Raw genomic sequence first — 18247 nt, forward strand, 5'->3', positions numbered from 1 at the left:
GAGTTTTATGTTTTATTTTATTAATACATAGATGCAAAAAAAAATTAAATTTCTACCTATTTATGTAATTGTGTCAGTAGCTTGCCACTTTAGAGCATTTTTTTTTACTAAGGTATTTTTTTTTTGTTATTAGAAGTGAAGTAAAAAAAAAGGAAGTATGAATTTACCCAAACATAATTATGTGTTACTGTTTTAGAAGATATAAATAGGGGAAAAAAATTACAATATATATATTTTTTTTTTAAATTAATATTACTGTTTTAGATGTTGACCTTTTTAAAAATTGATAGTTCCAGTGTAGTTGACCAGGATTTTCATAATTATTTTAAATGTGTTTATGGGATGATAGTAAACTGCACCAAGCTGTAAAAGCTGATTCAAGGACAATGAAAGAAAGAAAATTATTTATTTTTAAGATTTACAAACAAGTCCAGTTCGGGAACAGAATACACATTGCGAGTTTTACTTACTTGCTTGGGATCACTGGAATGTGATACAGCTGCCTTGTAATCCTTATCAAGGTTACTGGGGCCTTCCCTCCAATTCCATTGTCTTCGAAATGTTTACGTGGATGAAATTTTGTTTTTATCTTTTGAAACATGGATAATGTTTCTTGAGATGTTTTCTTCTTATTGGTTCATCACTTGTGGGGCATAGATTTAATGGAGGGCAGGGAATACCAAAACAAGCAATTTTTCTTTAGTAACATGTGTCTGGAAACCCTGCAGTGTTACAAGCGCGAATGGTAGCATGCCACTACTCCACTGGCTGAGAGGACACGTGGTTGCAGCGCAGTGACATTAAAGTGCTTCTTGGGGAGCAGACGAGCTGAGCACAGTTGTTAAGAGTTGGCCACGTACAGTTTGGTGAATGTAACTCCCAGTTTGGGGCAGTTGCTGGTTAAGCAGTGCGAAGGTCTTCCTATTCGGTGCATTGCTGTTGTGTGAGAGTCCTTTTTTAAATGCACACTACTCCTGCAATATTTTTTGCATGCCGTACACCTTTAACATATTGGTAGAGCCAAGATTTTATGGTGTTATAAGAAAGCAATTGATTTTAGACCCTGAGCTTTCTTCATCGGACTTATTCCAATAACTCTCAGCAGAGTGTATAATGTCAATACTTGAGATAGAAGATGCAGAAGAAAAACACAGTGTATTCATTACCTTCTTTCTTTGTCTCTCTGCAGCAATTTATTTTTTCAGATTTTCAATTTCTTTATTATTTTACTTTTGTTCTGTAAGTAGTCTTGACAAAGTTTTCCTGTTGAAGGTATTCTTTGGTTTCTCCAGTCCGCGAAAGATAAAGTGTCTCTTGAATGGTTGAGGGGTGTCTGTGAAGGACCAGCAGGCACATGAACAGACATGATGCCGGACATAGGGGAAATGTCTGTTTCATGTCCGTGCTATGTCGCAGATGGAGGAAGTCTAAACAGGGATTAATCAGACACAGGTGCACACTTATGAGATGAATATTTCATGTGACCGAGACATTGCATCATATGTTTCATTTTCTGTCGGTGCTTCATTGATACAAGTAGTGTGGCGGGTGGCACCGTCTACTTCCATTTTTATTTAGATTTGCTTTTTGCACAACTTTTAAAATTTTAAGAAAGAGCTGCTCCTTTTGTCACATGATCAAGGGACTTTTTCTTACAGTTGTTAATCCTTTGCCTTTAATTTCTGAAGTTTCTTTGAACTTTGTTTTTGACATTTTAAATAATATTTCTCTAATACAGTTTGGTGAGCCTAATTCATTTTCATTTTTAGTAATTTTACCAGCATTTTTGAAGTTATACTTTTTTAGGCGCATTATGAAGAAAAATTATTAGAGTGAATTTTTACGATGTGCGTACACCGTGCAATGAAATTTTCACAATATGAAAAAGAGGCTACAAAGGTACATCAAACAAATGCATCATACATTTAAAAATTATTGTTACGAACGCGATAGACCAGATTGCAATGCCAGGTTCAGAGTTGGCTGGTGGCCCTGCATGGCTACTGATGTCTCGCGCCATCCATGGACGTAAGGCATGCCACACATGCCTGGCCGGATTACAAGGGTCGTCGCTAACTCCCTCCTCCCTTTGCTCCCTGTGTTGCACCATGCCTCGGTGTTGTTATCTATCGTTGAGCGGCCTTGGGATCGAGCGACGCTTCAGGCGTTGAGTCGACGCGGGATGACGTGACTCGCCCCAGCCGCACTCGCAGGGATGCCGGCCTATGCGGGAGATCTTGGGGTGACAGAGTCTCGCGACGGTGAGTGCCGCGAGTGTGGCGAGAGTTTGGCTACGGAGTTTTATCGACAGTTCGGCGAGGAGTGCAGCGAGAGTACCGCAGTGAGTTACGCGAGGATTGTGGTGAGAGTTACGCGTGAGTCCCGCGACGAGTTCGGTGACAGTTCCAAAGTTCCGAGTGAAGGGAAGTGTGACATCGGTGAAAGGGGGAGAGACCCCCCTGAGAGTTGCGCGATGCTGAGTTCGACTGAATCGGGAGAGTATAGCGACTGTGTGGCGCGAGACTGTGTGTGTGTGGACAGGCGTGAGGTAAGGGGCGAACCACTGTTGAGCTTAGCTCCAGTGAGGAGTGCGAACTGTGGAACTTGTCAGATATTGAATGACTTGAGGATAAATATTTGTATGTGCCAGTGACTTGTGTTCTGACATTTTTAAGTACAATTATTTATTATTAATGTAAATATGTATTAGTAATCAATAAAACTGTGAAATAAACCTAATTGGGGCTATCCCTTACGAACCCATTTCTCCCCACATTATAAATAGTAACATTATATGTGTGCTTTTTAATTTTATACTTTAGTGATTTATGTTGTATACTGGCCCATATCATTAAAAACATTTATTTATTTTTAATATTAGTGATACAAAATTCTGTCTATAAACTTTTTCAATTGTATTTATATAAGTGAAGATATGTTCTTGTATGTATAATTTATTTGTATTATAAATTATAAAATATTACAATATTATTTAATAATTAATTAATTAATTTGAATAACTGTTTAACATATTTATTGCTTTTATTATTAATTAAAATTTATCTTAAATATTTAAAACTAAATCAAATAATAGATTTTATACAACCGTTCATATTATTATTAAATACTGAGACTTATTAAAAATAATATATATATTAAATTATTAAATTAAATTATTAAAAAAAATTAATGTGATTAATTTTATACTTTACCAACCATATTTATATCATCACTCCAGTCCTTTTATTATTTTATTTCTATTAATTATTTCCATTCAAAATTCAAGTTAGTTTTTATCACTCAATGTAAGTATAACATAAGTACATAAGCCCATTTTTTAAAGTTGTTATTTTTTTAAACTAGTATTTTACTGGTTTACTGAGGATTCAGTGGAAGTACGTAATTATAATTTAGAATAAAGTATGTATAATCATTGACAACTGTGAACTGGTTTAGAATGACTACATGCAGTAGAAGATTGGTTGGTGGCCAATCATGTAGTTAACTGCTGATTGCTGGGAACTGTTGCTGCGACAGCGGTTGGTTCTTGGACATGCGCTCGGTTGCAGTGCTGCTTGCTGTGTTTGTGCAGTTCTGTGCCGCGTCAAGGTCAAGTTCGTCGACATGCTGGTCCGTGTGGAGCACATGCCCAAGGCTAGCAGCTCGGGCGTGGCCATCGAGATCAGGATCAAGAAGTGAGTGTCCCTTCGCGTTGCCGCTTCACTCTGGGGTTTCACGGCCCGACGTTTGCGTGAAGGCCATGCGTGCATGACAGCTCTGTTAGGAAGTGTGCTCGCGTGTCGTGGCAACACACGGTGCTTTTAGAGGATTCACTTAGCGAAATTCAAGCACATTCATATTGTGTGATAATTTTAAAAAAAATTGGATTTTATATCCTTTAAAAGTGAGTGATTTTTTAATGAGATTAGTGTTATTTAATAATGATAAAAAAAAATTATGTTGCTTTAATTTTAAAGGCTAATGAAAATAACATTTAAATACTTAATAAACTTTTAAAGTTAAATAAGCCGTACATCAATATTAGCAAACAAGAAACACTAGAAGCTGCACATCTTCACACCCAAACACAGTCGCAAAAACAATGACAGGTTACACTATCATTACTCCTCCTTTAATGTTTTTGTAGTTCTTATCTTGCAGGCTGCATTTTCATTGATCAACTTGGCCACTCGAGAAATCACTAAACAGTCATGATGGTCGTATCACTACAATCCTAAATGAGTAAATTAATTTGGTTTCTGGTAGCTGTGTATCTTAATTAATTTTAGTGTAATGATACAGCCACTTGGGAGGTATAAATGTTTGTTGGGATAATGTTGAGTTTTGCACATACATTGCTGAGTTTTGGTTAGTATGAACTTCAAAACAAAGACCATGGTTTTATGGTATAGTATACAGAAGGTTTGCAAATTGTGGGGCATAGATGGACGGCAGGGAATACCAAAACATGCAATTTTTCTTTAGTAACATGTGTCTGGAAACCCTGCAGTGTTACAAGCGCGAATGGTAGCATGCCACTACTCCACTGGCTGAGAGGACACGTGGTTGCAGCGCAGTGACATTGAAGTGCTTCTTGGGGAGCAGACAAGCTGAGCACAGTCGTTTAGAGTCAGCCACGTATAGTTTGGTGAATGAAACTCCCAGTTTGGGGCAGTCGCTGGTTAAGCAGTGCGAAGGTCTTCCTATTCGGTGCATTGCTGTTTTGTGAGAGTCCTTTTTAAATGTACACTACTCCTGCAACTTTTTTTGCAAGCCCGTTAACCATTAACATATTGGTAGAGCCAGGATTTTATGATGTTATAAGGAGGCAAATTTCATCACTTATAATATTGGATTTCATCTTCATCGTCATTAAAAGTTAAAACAAATATACGCAAATAATGACATATCAAGCACAATTTTTTTTTGATTTTCTGCTTCAAAATTTCATTGTAATATCCTTAATATTTCTACATAAAACAATTTTAATATTCTGATTATAGTTATAAAAAATAACTGCAACTAAAACATTCATTATGTTTCGTAGTCCATTAGAATGTTAAAAATATGAAAATTAAAAGTACAGGTAATTATTTTATTAAACTGAAATGTCTGAAGCAATGTGTTTTGGTTACTATTAATATCAATCAAAAAAATCATTATGCAGTGTTAAAAACCCAAAATCATACTTATGCATTTCCTTGTGGTATTGATCTGTAGGCCTTTAGCTATATCTGTACAGTATCAGCTATAGAGTGATTCTATTTACTTTTAAAAAATCCCATAAATAGTAACTAAATTAATATTTAAACTTAGTTCACATTTTTAGGTTTTTAAATAAAAGTTTACTCTAAGATATATGAAAATAATGTATTTGGTAAAAAAAAAAAAAAAACAAGGTAAATGAGGTGATTTTTGCTTCATTGTGAGATTATCCTTACATTTCGGTGTTTGCCTGAGTATATCTTCCTTTTTGTTGTTTGATGGTGTATTGAATTAATTTCGCTGTTTCGCTTTTATCGCAATTCACCATATAATCTTGCCTCTACATATTGGCCATCTCTGCTAATGTAAAGTCTGCCATACTATTGTTTTTGATCAACTCGGTAATCACAGCGCTGCACTCATAGTCAGCGATGCGCGCTTCGCTCGAAGCCAAACATATTAACATACCACAGCCAAATCATCCACTCTGCTGCTAGGTCTGTGCTTAACTCATCGCCTGCTTCCCGTAAGTGTTTGAATGTCTCTACGCTGCGACCAAGTGTCCTCTCAGCCAGTGGAGTAGTCCTCTGAAGCCCACCCAATTCAGTTGGCATGCTACTCTTAGCACTTGTAACACTGCAGGGTTTCCGGGCATGTGTTCCTTAAGAAAAATTGCTTGTTTTGGAATTCCCTGCCCTCCGTTAAATTTATGCCCCAGAGTTTGAAATCACACTAGTCCTTGTCAGCGCCAGTGTTATTTATCTTTACGGACCATGTGTGCTTTTATTTACTTTGTGTATTCTTGCCTTTTCATCCTTTTCGTTTCTGTCCTTTAGTACTAAGTTATCAACCCTGGATACCTTAAAATATAACTTATATTTCTTGGACATTGCCTCAATGTCATATCCTTTCCAACACATTTTATTAATATTAAAGGAAAAGCATGGATGCTTGTCATCTCTTGTCAGGAAACAGTTGATGTAGAGAGGATCTGGGCACGCTGTCTCCGCAGCATCGACTACCTGGACGAGGCGGGCATGGACCCTCCAGAGCCGCCCGCGTCGGACGCGGCACGCTTGTTTCATGTGCCGGCCTTCTCCACCAAGAAGTTCTGCCTGGAGGGTGTGTCGCTCTTCACAGATGAGTTCCCAGCGCACGCGCGCACATTCTGCCGCTCCGTGGACACGTCAGCTGACTCCTCTCCGGATGGCAAGGTACATCATGCCATACATATACATGCTGAATACATATGTGTACGTGTGTGAGGTTGTGCATTTACTTATGTCCCTTAAACTGAACACGAAACAAAGTATTTGGAGAACTGTAGTGAAAGTGAAACAAAACAGAAACCATTGTTAGAGGCTGCCTACTCCGACACACATTTGTTATGGGCTTCCTTACGGGGACATATTTGTTAGGTGCCTGCCTACTAGAACACACATTTGTTAGGGTCCTGCTTACTGGGACACACTTTAGTTAGGGGCCTGTCTACTAGGTTACAAATAATGTTTGCAGAGCTTTAGAAGAAACCAAACAATATAAAAATGGCTCAAAATAACAATAAGCATTTAAGAATGCACTGATGGTGGATGAGTAGTTCTGTTTCTGTATTTTTATGGAAGTGAAAAGGGCTGAAACGAATGCTTTCAGGACAATTTTTAGATATTAAAAGCCTGGTAAAGATTCCTGAAAGCACCCAAGGGCCTTGCATTACATCTTTATCTTAATTTCTCCGCCATCTAATCTTATAATCCTGCCTCACTAACACAGATATACCCCCGATCAGGTTGGCCACATAAGGTTCACTTCTTAATGAAAAATGTATTTAGAATCATTAAAAGCCTGTTTATTTTGGAATACACAAAGAATACACTATGCAGATTAATTAAACTTGAATACACTGTATTTGTTACCATGCAAATGATGAAGCAAGTTGCGGAGGAATAGAGTTGGAAGTGGAAGGAGTCATCGTGATAACTCGCCGGACCATGGCTGCGATTTCCACATTCCCCACAATGCCAACTTGTGGGTGTGACTCTGCTCTGTGTTGAACCCAAATCGCAGTGTCGGCAGGCACGCGCCAGACATGGTACCATTGTGGTGTCACTTGCAGTGCAGTCGACCTGTGGATATGAGGGAAATAATATGACTGTTCGATGACAGCATTTCAAATATTCCCATATGGAGTGAGTCACTTATAAAGTGAATCTAAATATTATTCTAAATCTACTTCTTCCATGTGCATGTTTTGTTTCTGTGGTTTCTTGCAGTTCTAATGCATAAATTACCCATCATCATAATTATCCTCACTTTGCTTTTTTTGAAGATTCCTTAACAAGTGTGAGGTATGTGTGGTCCCTGACGTCACGTAGGAGTGCCGACGGTGAGTCAGTGGTTGTGTGCAGACCTGGACAAGATCACTGCCTGGGGCACGCCTGCAGGGCTTGCATGGTTCCCTTTATCACCCTTCATAGGGACAACCATCAGTATGACGCTTTGCCACTAAAAGCGAGCGTGGATTGAATGTTGTCTTTCGTTAAGGCGTCTTCGGTATGACATGCCCATCGTATGTAGGTATGATGTTTATTTAACCCCGTCATGCAGCCAGTCACCGCCTTGCATTCACCCTATCCACTTCACAAGGACCAAACAAAAAAAAAAAGGAAATGCAAAAGCATTAACTAATGGAATGGAAAGATACAGAGCGCAGTTGGCACTTCATAAAAACTTAGCTCGTGCACCCAAGGCCCAGCTAGTGGTGCGGCTTGCACAAGCTTGTCGTTTGTACAACTTGTAATAACAGCTCATTTTCCCTTTGGCTTTCCTTGCATGATAAAAAAAATTTTGTTTGTAAAGATAAAGTGACATGCACTGATAAGGTTGAGAATACACAAGATTGCTTCTGATTAAATACCTAGCAGCCGGCTGGTTATTTACACCATTATTTTTCACATTTTAAAGAGAAAGCATTTCCTCCCATGATTTAGTGACTTTTAGGTTGGGCCTACTCCCCACCCTCGTAGGCGGCTAGGTTGCTCCTGCTGTTCCGCATATTGCCGTGCATTTTATACACTAGATTTCCCTAAAATACTCTGAAGTATGATAAAATGGTAACATATTAGGAATAGTGTTTCACTTAGAGTTCAGAGGTTTCGTGTTTATCTTTAATATTAAAATTGTAGTTTTTGAGAGTAGCTGCTTCTGTGAAAATAAAGTAATAAAATTCAGAAAAAAGTATTTAGATCCTCTAATTTTCTGGTTGCTATACAATACAGTCACAATAATGTGTACTACTATTTCTTTCAATTATATTTGAGCATTTATTAACAACACAGTGTTCATGTTCTAATGTTTGAAGATTTCATGATACTTAATAAATAATATTATCAGCATATTCCTCTGATACGTATGCTAGGGTGCAAAACAGTGTTTATAATATTTGCAGTGCACTAAAAGAAATGCTATAACATAAGCAGGTGTAAACATAAATGTCTAAACATAATGTAATTTAATAAAACAACAATATTTTATATCATTTTTTATGGGATGTAAAGCACATTGGGTTGTTTCGTTTCTTTCAAATTGGCAAGCTAACATCAACGGGTATCGAAAATATCCTAATTATCATTAAAGCAGTTAGTCTAATAATGTTTAACATCGAGTAGCAAGAGTTTTTGTATTTTTTGATTTTATCATACAATTATAAGTAAAAAATGCCCCCTGAAAACAAAATCAATAAAAATACACTAAATATTTTCACTAGGTGGATAAATAATACCATTATATTAAGTCTACAAAATTTCACAGTTTCACAAAACATTTATTGACCCTATTAGATAATGTTTAATAATCATAACCAACTTTAGCATATTAAATGATTCTGCCAAAAAAAAATACATCCGTCCTGAAAATTCACTGCCAACCTCTGCATGTTATAAACTGCCGAGCCATCATAGGTAAAGCACCTTAGCAATGATGACCATCATAACTCGGCTGTCATACCGGTGAGGCGTTGCTGCTATGGCGGAGATGAGTAAAAGAACCATGCTTCCACTGCTTGTGCAGTGCTGCAGGCTGGCCGCCTGTGTGAGATGTGCGCATGTAGGAGTGCAGCGTGTGGTGTGCGCAGACCTGTGTGGGCACTGACCCTGGTTGGTAGGCACGCCCGGTGCTGTGCGCCAAGCTGGCCGCATGAGTGAGATGTGCGCATGTAGGAGTGCAGCGTGTGGTGTGCGCAGACCTGTGTGGGCACTGACCCTGGTTGGGAGGCACGCCCGGTGCTGTGAGCCAGGCTGGCCGCCTGTGTGAGATGTGCGCATGTAGGAGCGCAGCGTGTGGTGTGCGCAGACCTGTGTGGGCACTAGGGTTCTGCGAATATTCGAAATTTTCGAATTCGAGTTCGAATTTTTTGCTATTTGATTCGTAAATTCGAATCGAATTCATTTTACAATAATTCGACTTGCAAAATCTGGCCCGGGTACACTAATATAAGACATCCCCCTCCCCCATGTTTAAAAGAAATGTAAATGGACGATTACATCTTCCACTTACAAAAAATTATACATCGAAACCCCTAATTTACGTTACCGTTATTTACGTTTTCACGTTATTTTAACCATTTTATTTCTGTCCCGTTTTACTCTCATTTGATGTAATGCAATGAATTCCCGTTGTTTACAACGCGCCTATTGCTTTACGCAGTTTACGACGTTCGTTCTGATAAAACTGCTTACTAACTTAATTAATCCTATTACGAAGTAATCTTATATGTAAATCGTGTTTTAAAGACGTTCTTAAAAGTTAAAAACTTCATCTTTAACGTCTCGGGAGTCGCTTTATACGGCTTATAAAAACGTAAGCAGCGCTAGTTTGGTTGTGTTGATTCCTGTATTCCTGTAAAGAGCGCGCGCACGTAGTCGAAAATTGATATCGATAGCTCGCAGACTGCATGCACGCGCACGCTCTGTCAGTAACCGAGTTAACCCGCACGATCGTTATGCGTATAGTTACAAATCACGTACTTGTTACGGGGTCTTTTTTTTTACGTTCAATAAAATGGTTTTATTGCATCACTCATCAGTTTAAATTATTTAGCCTGCTTTCGCAAAGTCTACTTTTAAATAAACGTACTTTCCATGAATAGGTTGTTTTTTTATGGATTACTTAACATTTTTTTTTTTTGCATAATAGTATTCTCCATTCTCTCTTACCAGAGTTTTGGAATAAACAAAGCCTCTTTTAAACAAACATTTACATTGGCTGCCGGCCGCCGCGCACATTATTCTTGCGCAAGAAATAGTCCCTTGGTTACGTACCATTTGTAAGTATTTTTACACTGCCTTTTTTTATAACAATTGTTGTTATATAGCATTATAGCGTTTCACCATCAATATCCAATACAGTTTAATGTGTCAGCAAGTATTTACTTACAATGATTTTAGCAGACGGGTCATTCCGTGTGAAATCACCAAATGTTTAATTAAATAGTTGCTCGACTATTTTTAAAAAAAATAATTTTTTTACCACATATAACCTTATCAATGGGTAGTTCAAAACCATATTCATTTTATTTTTGTGTGCCACCATTTTCAGTAGAGGCTTGTTTATCTTCCCAAGTGCGTGCTCTAACAGTGGTTTGCAGTGGTTTCAATAAAAGGTCATTGTTGACATTGTATTAAAGATAGAAGGTTCTGGTCTTCACTGAAGTAAAGTAAACATTGTATGGTTACCAAAAATGTCTAGAAATAAAGATATAATTTTTTTTAACCTTATGTGAAATGACCTTGAAATTTGTCAAAATTTTTATAAAAATTTCATTTTGAACATTTTTTTAAAGTGACTTGGAGTTGGAACCACAGGGCAAATATTTTTTTGCAATAAGTATGGATGGCAGACTTTCCAGAAAAAATGAGATAATGTGTGGGTTTAAACTCCTTCCTGGTTTTCTGTTGCATTAAACTTCTAAAATTTTCATTTTTTGAGTTTTTCAAGGTCAAATATCTCAAAAGGGGGACCAGGTAAAATTTTTCTGTTTCCACTATTTAGTACACCTACTGGTACTTAACAAATTCTGCAAGTTTCATTTTGTGGTTCAAACAGGTGTAGAAGTTAAAGGCTTTGAAACTTAGGTAAAAAGTTGTAATATTTTAGCTCTAATTACTTGACTGTAATCAAATTGTGTAACAGTTATTAATGTTTATTTTATTTCTTATGAAGTGCAAATATAATATAAGGCTTTGAGTTGTAACATATGGAAAGTTAAAAATAAATCATTTTGTAAGGAGGCATGAATGGACAAGTTGTGACAAGCAAACCTGATGTAACCATCCAAAGAGCAAGTTGTGACAAGTTGAATATATGTGCATTGCAGCCAACCACTTTAGTCTTGTGTCTGCTGCCAAGGAGTAAAGATGTGTTTGTGTTCTGTGGTTTTGTATGTGCTGTCTACTCTAATATTGTTTATTTGGCTCCACACAAGTATTGCTGGTATGTGTTACAATTCTGCATTGAAGTGAGCTACTTAGTTGTTACCTGCAGTTTCTGTCTCAAAGTGACTACGTAGAACTATCTACCAGAAGTATGGAGTGTTCTTTGGGTACTTTTACACATGAAGATTGTGAAAATGATTCATATGGCAAGTATTACCTAAAATTATCATCAGACTTCACTAAATCGCAAATTGACCTTCTTAAGAAAAGAAGTAAGTTACATAACATTGTTAATGTGTGTACTTTCCACGAAAAAAAATATCTGGACAAGTATAATCATCTTTTTGGAAATTCGTGTTGCGATCCATTTTCATACCATAAAAAAGTTATCAAAAAACAGTTAAGGGAAATAACTGTAGAGTTGTCTGAAAGATGGCCATCACTGATTCCTGGCAAATCTGTTTGTTGCTCTTGTCATAAAAAACTTTCAAGTAATGTTGAGGGGAATTTAGGTACTAGTACTAGCAACTGTGATAACGAAGAACTATTCACCGCACCTGAAATTGTTGTAGAGTCTATCAATCAAGCTGGCTCTGCTTTAGGAGTTTCCCCAACTAAAATTATTAAACTTAGTGATACAAAAAAACATCTAGAAGTTAGACGAACTGTGAGCAAATTTTCTTGTGCAATTAAGAAAAAATTAAGCGACACTTTTACCATCACCTGTGAGTCTCAAGATGAGGATGATGAAGAAATAGCTGATACTGCAATAAAAGACATGGAAATTCATATTGAAAATCTCAAGAAAAGAATTAAGACCTGTACATCCAACAATGAGAAAATACAAGTCATTAGTGTAGTGCCAAAAAGCTGGTCAATGAAAAGAACTGCACATGAGTTAGATGTAAGCGAATATCTGGTTAGAAGAACACGTGAAATTGTTAAGGAACGTGGTGTTATTCCACAGCTCACATCTAAGAAAAAAGGGAAAGAATTGCCTCAAGAAACTAGAGATCTCGTTGTTCAATTTTATGAAAACGATGAAGTTAGTAGAATCTGTCCTGGAATGAAGGATACAAAATCGGTTCGTCTTGATGATGGGAAGAAAGAACTAAAGCAAAAACGTTTAATTCTGTGTAATTTAAAAGAACTATACCAAAAGTTTAGAGAAGAGCATCAATCTGTAAAGGTTGGGTTTTCTACATTCTGTATTCTGCGTCCCAAGTGGTGCATCCTTGCAGGAGCTAGTGGCACTCATTCTGTTTGTGTATGTTCAATTCACCAAAATTTCAAACTAATGACTATGGCAGTAAAAACAGATGACTGGAAGGTCCTTCTTGAAAATATTGTGTGTGATTTAAATAGTGAAGATTGTATGTTTGGAGAGTGCCCAAATTGTCCTGAAGTAGGAAACCTGAAAGTAGATGAACTATTGCAGGGTGTCAGTGATGATGACGATATCACATACAGTCAGTGGATAGTAGCAGACCATTGCAAACTTGTAACGATAGTAGAACCACATGCTGAATTCAAAGAGAAATTTGTTAGTAAACTAATGGCATTGAAGAAACACCATTTCATCTCGCAGAGTCAATCACAATTTCTGAAAAGTAAGAAAGAGAATCTACAAAGTGATGAATGTGTAATAATTCTGGATTTCTCAGAAAACTATACATTTATCATCCAAGATGAGATCCAGAGTTATCATTGGATGAATTCTCAGGCCACAATTCATCCCTTCTGTGTGTACTACAGAGATGATGCTAAGAATTTGTGTACTAAGAGCCTTTGTGTTATAAGTGACTGTATGAATCATAACACAGTTGCTGTGTACACATTCCAAACAAAGTTGATACACTTTGTTAAGTCCCTTATTCCTAATTTGAATCGAGTTGCCTATTTTTCTGATGGATCGGCTGCTCAATACAAGAACAGGTTCAATTTTTCTAACTTGTGCAAGCATAAAGAAGATTTTGGATTAGAAGCAGAGTGGCATTTCTTTGCAACAAGTCATGGAAAGGGGCCTTGTGATGGTATTGGTGGAACTGTCAAGCGACTGGTGGCTAAGACAAGTTTACAGCGACCGAAAGAAGGCCATATCATAACACCAATGAGTATGTTTCAATTTTGTGTGGAAAACATAAAAGGAATAAATTTTGTGTTTGTGGGAGAAAGAGAAGTTCAGGAGGCAGATCTTCACTTAAAAAGCAGGTTTGATAATGCTAAAAGAATTTTAAGCACTAGAGATCAACATTGTTTTAAACCGAAGAACACATCAACAATACAATACAGCATCATTTCAGCATCGTTTGATACGAAACACAAAGAATATCCAATTGATGGCACTACTGGTGTTTTTAACATTAGTGACATCTCAGTAAACGACATTGTTGTGTGTGTTTATGATAACAGATGGTATATTGGTAGAGTTTGTGAGGTTTCTCAAGAAAACAGTGATATCAAGGTGGTCTTCTACACACCAGGTGGTCCATCTACAAGCTTCAGTAAAACAAAAGATGATGTTTTATGGGTGGAGATGAAGAATGTTCTAGACATTTTGAAACCTACAGAGTTCACTACTATAACAGGTAGAACATTTAATATAACTGAAGAGAAAAATATAGAACTCTCAGAAACTGCGGGTCAAACTTGTAAAATAAATCTGTTGCAGCTGACATTTTTTTTTGTGGTTTGCAAATCTGGATAATGTAATAGGGTGAGTTTTATGTTTTTTATTATTAGCACTACAAATTGTTTTAACTTAAAGGTAAAATCACTAAAAGACTATGTGAACATGAGCCACTGTTAATTTTTATTTTCTACGTAAAATGCAACTTTTTACCCAAGTTTCAAAGCCTGTAACTTCTACACCTGTTTGAACCACAAAATGAAACTTGCAGAATTTGTTAAGTACCAGTAGGTGTACTAAATAGTGGAAACAGAAAAATTTTACCTGGTCCCCCTTTTGAGATATTTGACCTTGAAAAACTCAAAAAAATGAAAATTTTAGAAGTTTAATGCAACAGAAAACCAGGAAGGAGTTTAAACCCACACATTATCTCATTTTTTCTGGAAAGTCTGCCATCCATACTTATTGCAAAAAAATATTTGCCCTGTGGTTCCAACTCCAAGTCACTTTAAAAAAATGTTCAAAATGGAATTTTTATAACATTTTTGACAAATTTCAAGGTCATTTCACATAAGGTTAAACAAAATTATATCTTTATTTCTAGACATTTTTGGTAACCATACAATGTTTACTTTACTTCAGTGAAGACCAGAACCTTCTATCTTTAATACAATGTCAACAATGACCTTTTATTGAAACCACTGCAAACCACTGTTAGAGCACGCACTTGGGAAGATATACAAGCCTCTACTGAAAATGGTGGCACACAAAAATAAAATGAATATGGTTTTGAACTACCCATTGATAAGGTTATATGTGGTAAAAATATTAATTTTTTTAAAAATAGTCGAGCAACCTCAACTTGGTGATTTCACACGGAATGACTCAGACGCCATGTGTACAGTGTACAGTTGATGCCCGGTGCAACAGTTGTATTTTGCATTCGCGCGCACCTGGTTTGTTATGGCTGACGCCGGACAAAGTTTTGTAAAGCACAGAACGGGAAAGCTTTTGAAAAGTGCACAGAAAACTATTGTGTTGAATGTTTTAAAAACATTTTCAGACAAATATCCGGATTGTCGTATCAACAATATCGCAAGTTTAACTGCGGAATTTACTAGTGTTTCGAAGAGCAGTGTGCGTCGTGCAAGGAAAGAATTACTGGACACTGCGACATTAACAACTCCCGGGAAGAAAAGGAAACTTGATTATCCTGTTATCAAAACTTGTGATGTTTTTGTGAAGATGGCTATTAGGCGTAAAGTGCATAGTTTTTTCTTCGCAAATGAACCACCTACGCTGAACAAAGTGCTACGGTGCTTCCTGTTATATTACTTCTCCGTTTTTTTATTAGCACCAACTACTGAATTTTGTGTATTGCAACTAGTGCTTGGCGCGCAAGATGAATTCAGCCTATCACTTGCTGACGCGGCGCAGTGATACGACGGTGTTTGTTTATTTCAAAACTCAGCTAAGAGTGAAACCACGGTCTCACCCCTAATTATAAACTTGATTTTAGAATAAAATGTGCGATGCTTACGCGATAAAAACTGTAAATTTGTTTTTTTTTTCTTTGGTACCACTTCCTTATGCTGTGATATTTTTATTAATATTTTTATCCTTGAAAGTCAAACATGCTAAATAAGGTGGCAAATGAGAGAGCTTTCTATACAGCAGGCAACATAGTTACCAGCCGCAGAGAATTGTTGTTGCCGCACCATGTCGATGAACTCACCTTTCTCCATGACAAGTTAAAATGATTTGCGAAGTTATTTATGTTAGTGCTATAGACATATAATTTTTTATTTTTTATTTTTTTTTTTTAATTTTTGAGAATTTGGTTGTTCTTCTTCAAAATAGTCTCACTTTAATTTTAGTTACTTGATTTAAACTGTAAATTATGTGACAAGTTTTTCAAAGGTGGTATGTTAAAAAATTTTAACGATCTATGTTATTTTAATAAATATTCCCAAATTCGATTCGAAAAAAATTCAAAACTCGTGAATTTTTTTGAAATTCGATTCGAAAAAAATTCGAACTGAAAAATCACAATTCGCAGATGTCTAGTGGGCACTGACCCTGGTTGGGAGGCACGCCCGGTGCTGTGCGCCAGGCTGGCCGCCTGTGTGAGATGTGCGCATGTAGGAGCGCAGCGTGTGGTGTGCGCAGACCGGTGCGGGCACCGACCCTGGCTGGGAGGCACGCCCGGTGCTGTGCGGCAAGCTGGCGGGCCGACAGGAGCTGCGCGTGAGGCTGCGCCAGGGAGAGGGGGTGGCAGGCCCCAAGGTGGACCTGGAGCTCACGCTGGGCGCGTTCACGGCCTTCCTGTCGCCACGGCAGCTGCATGCCGTGCTGGAGATGGCGCGCGGCCTGGCGCAGCCCGACACTCAGGACACCAGGTGCGCCTTGCCACGCTCACTGGAGTGTGTTCCAGCACGGAGCGTTAAGACTCCTGGCGGAGATGGGAGGTCATACCTTACGAGTGGGGATGTGCTGTATTAAACATAAATACCATGTTCCATCACTGTATTTACCCGCGTATGGCTAGCATATTTTATGCCGATTTCTATTTTAATATAGTGTAGTGCGATTCTTACGCAAATTTATAGCTTTGGGTAAAAAAAAAAAATTATAATTGCAGCGTGTCTTGAATGTGTGTGTAAATAGCTCTCCTGTGTCGGTTTTTTAATAAGTATGTTATGAGTAAGTATAAATTGTTTGGTTAAAATATCTGAGCAGTGCGTGAAAAGCACCAGGAATGGTGCCATTTTGTTAGTGCCGCACCAGTCGTCCAGCTGCAGCTGGCGTCGTCTGGGAGTGACACGTCTTGCTGGGCTGGCGGAGGGGAAAATTAAAAAAATAAACAAGCTTGTTTGTGTGGGTGTGTGTGACAGTTCTCCCTCCCTCCCTTCACCCTTCCCTTCATCCTACTTGTAAAAAATATACATGAACGGGCACAATCTCTACGTGTCCATTTCAACATGTTTTAAAGATGCAACTGTGACCAACATAATTGTTTTTTTGCGTGAGATTCCTCAGCTTTCAAATGCAATATTTCAAGACAAAACTACAGCCATCGTTGGTTCTTTGCAAGCAGCAATTCACAGAGCTTTTTTACATTCTTCAGCTCCCTCGGGAATTTCTCGCTGACACTGTCACATGCATGCTAGTTTTAATAAAGGAAACTGACAAGAAAGGGTAGCTTGCTGCCTTTTTTTTTTTTTCTATTCTGGAAGAGGACTGGTTTAAAAAAAATACAATAGCCCGTTGAAGGGATACTTGCCCTTTTTTTTTGTTATTATGAGGGGGTTGTAAAGCAGTAGGGGAGAGCTGGAGAAAAGTGGTCAGGCCTTACTCCTTTCTACACAGTAATAAAGTAGAATAGAAACAGACTAAAATATGATTGAGGGTTAATATCATACGCAACAATAAGATGAGACACACAACATGACACACGGAACAAAGACTTAACATTTATTCCACTGTAGACAGATATATGGTGCGATTCATATTCAAGGGTGACCCTTACTATTTTTATGCCCCCAATTATAACTGTGATCAATAGGCAGGGGCGACTCTTCTGATGGTAAATACACAGTATTCCTTGTGTAGCATACTAGGCCCCTGCCGCTCTCTGATTTGTGATCCTACTTTTTTGTCTGGTGAATTGGGTCAATACCATATTTAGATGCAGACAGTTCCCCCTTCGTATCGGTCGCACCCTTAATTTTGGGAAAAAATATCTTAACATTTTCATGGTAAGGGTTGCCCTCGAATATGAGTCGCGCTATGAATCTGCCTCCAGTAGAATACACGTGAAGTCTCTATGGTCCGTGTCTCGGCTCGTTGCCGTGTAAAAAAAAACGGCACCGATGTCAACGTTAGTTAATTTTAGAATGATGTTATGTAGTATTTTCTTTAGCAGACTTGCTCATTTAGAATTGCCGGTGTAACCACGAGCTCCGTCATGGCACCGGCGTCGAGC

General features: G+C 37.8%; 1 protein-coding gene across 1 annotated transcript in view; it reads left to right on the forward strand.

Annotated features, from left to right (window-relative positions):
• LOC134542233 (autophagy-related protein 2 homolog A) overlaps positions 1–18247 on the forward strand; it is a 110845-nt gene that overhangs the window by 6054 nt on the left and 86544 nt on the right. The window contains exons 4-6 of the mRNA XM_063386324.1: positions 3593–3695; positions 6218–6419; positions 16432–16661. Coding sequence (XP_063242394.1) covers positions 3593–3695; positions 6218–6419; positions 16432–16661 — 535 coding nt within the window. The remainder of the gene's footprint in view (positions 1–3592; positions 3696–6217; positions 6420–16431; positions 16662–18247) is intronic.

This window comes from Bacillus rossius (genome assembly GCF_032445375.1).
Source record: "Bacillus rossius redtenbacheri isolate Brsri chromosome 4 unlocalized genomic scaffold, Brsri_v3 Brsri_v3_scf4_2, whole genome shotgun sequence".
In the NCBI taxonomy this organism is placed as follows: domain Eukaryota; kingdom Metazoa; phylum Arthropoda; class Insecta; order Phasmatodea; family Bacillidae; genus Bacillus; species Bacillus rossius.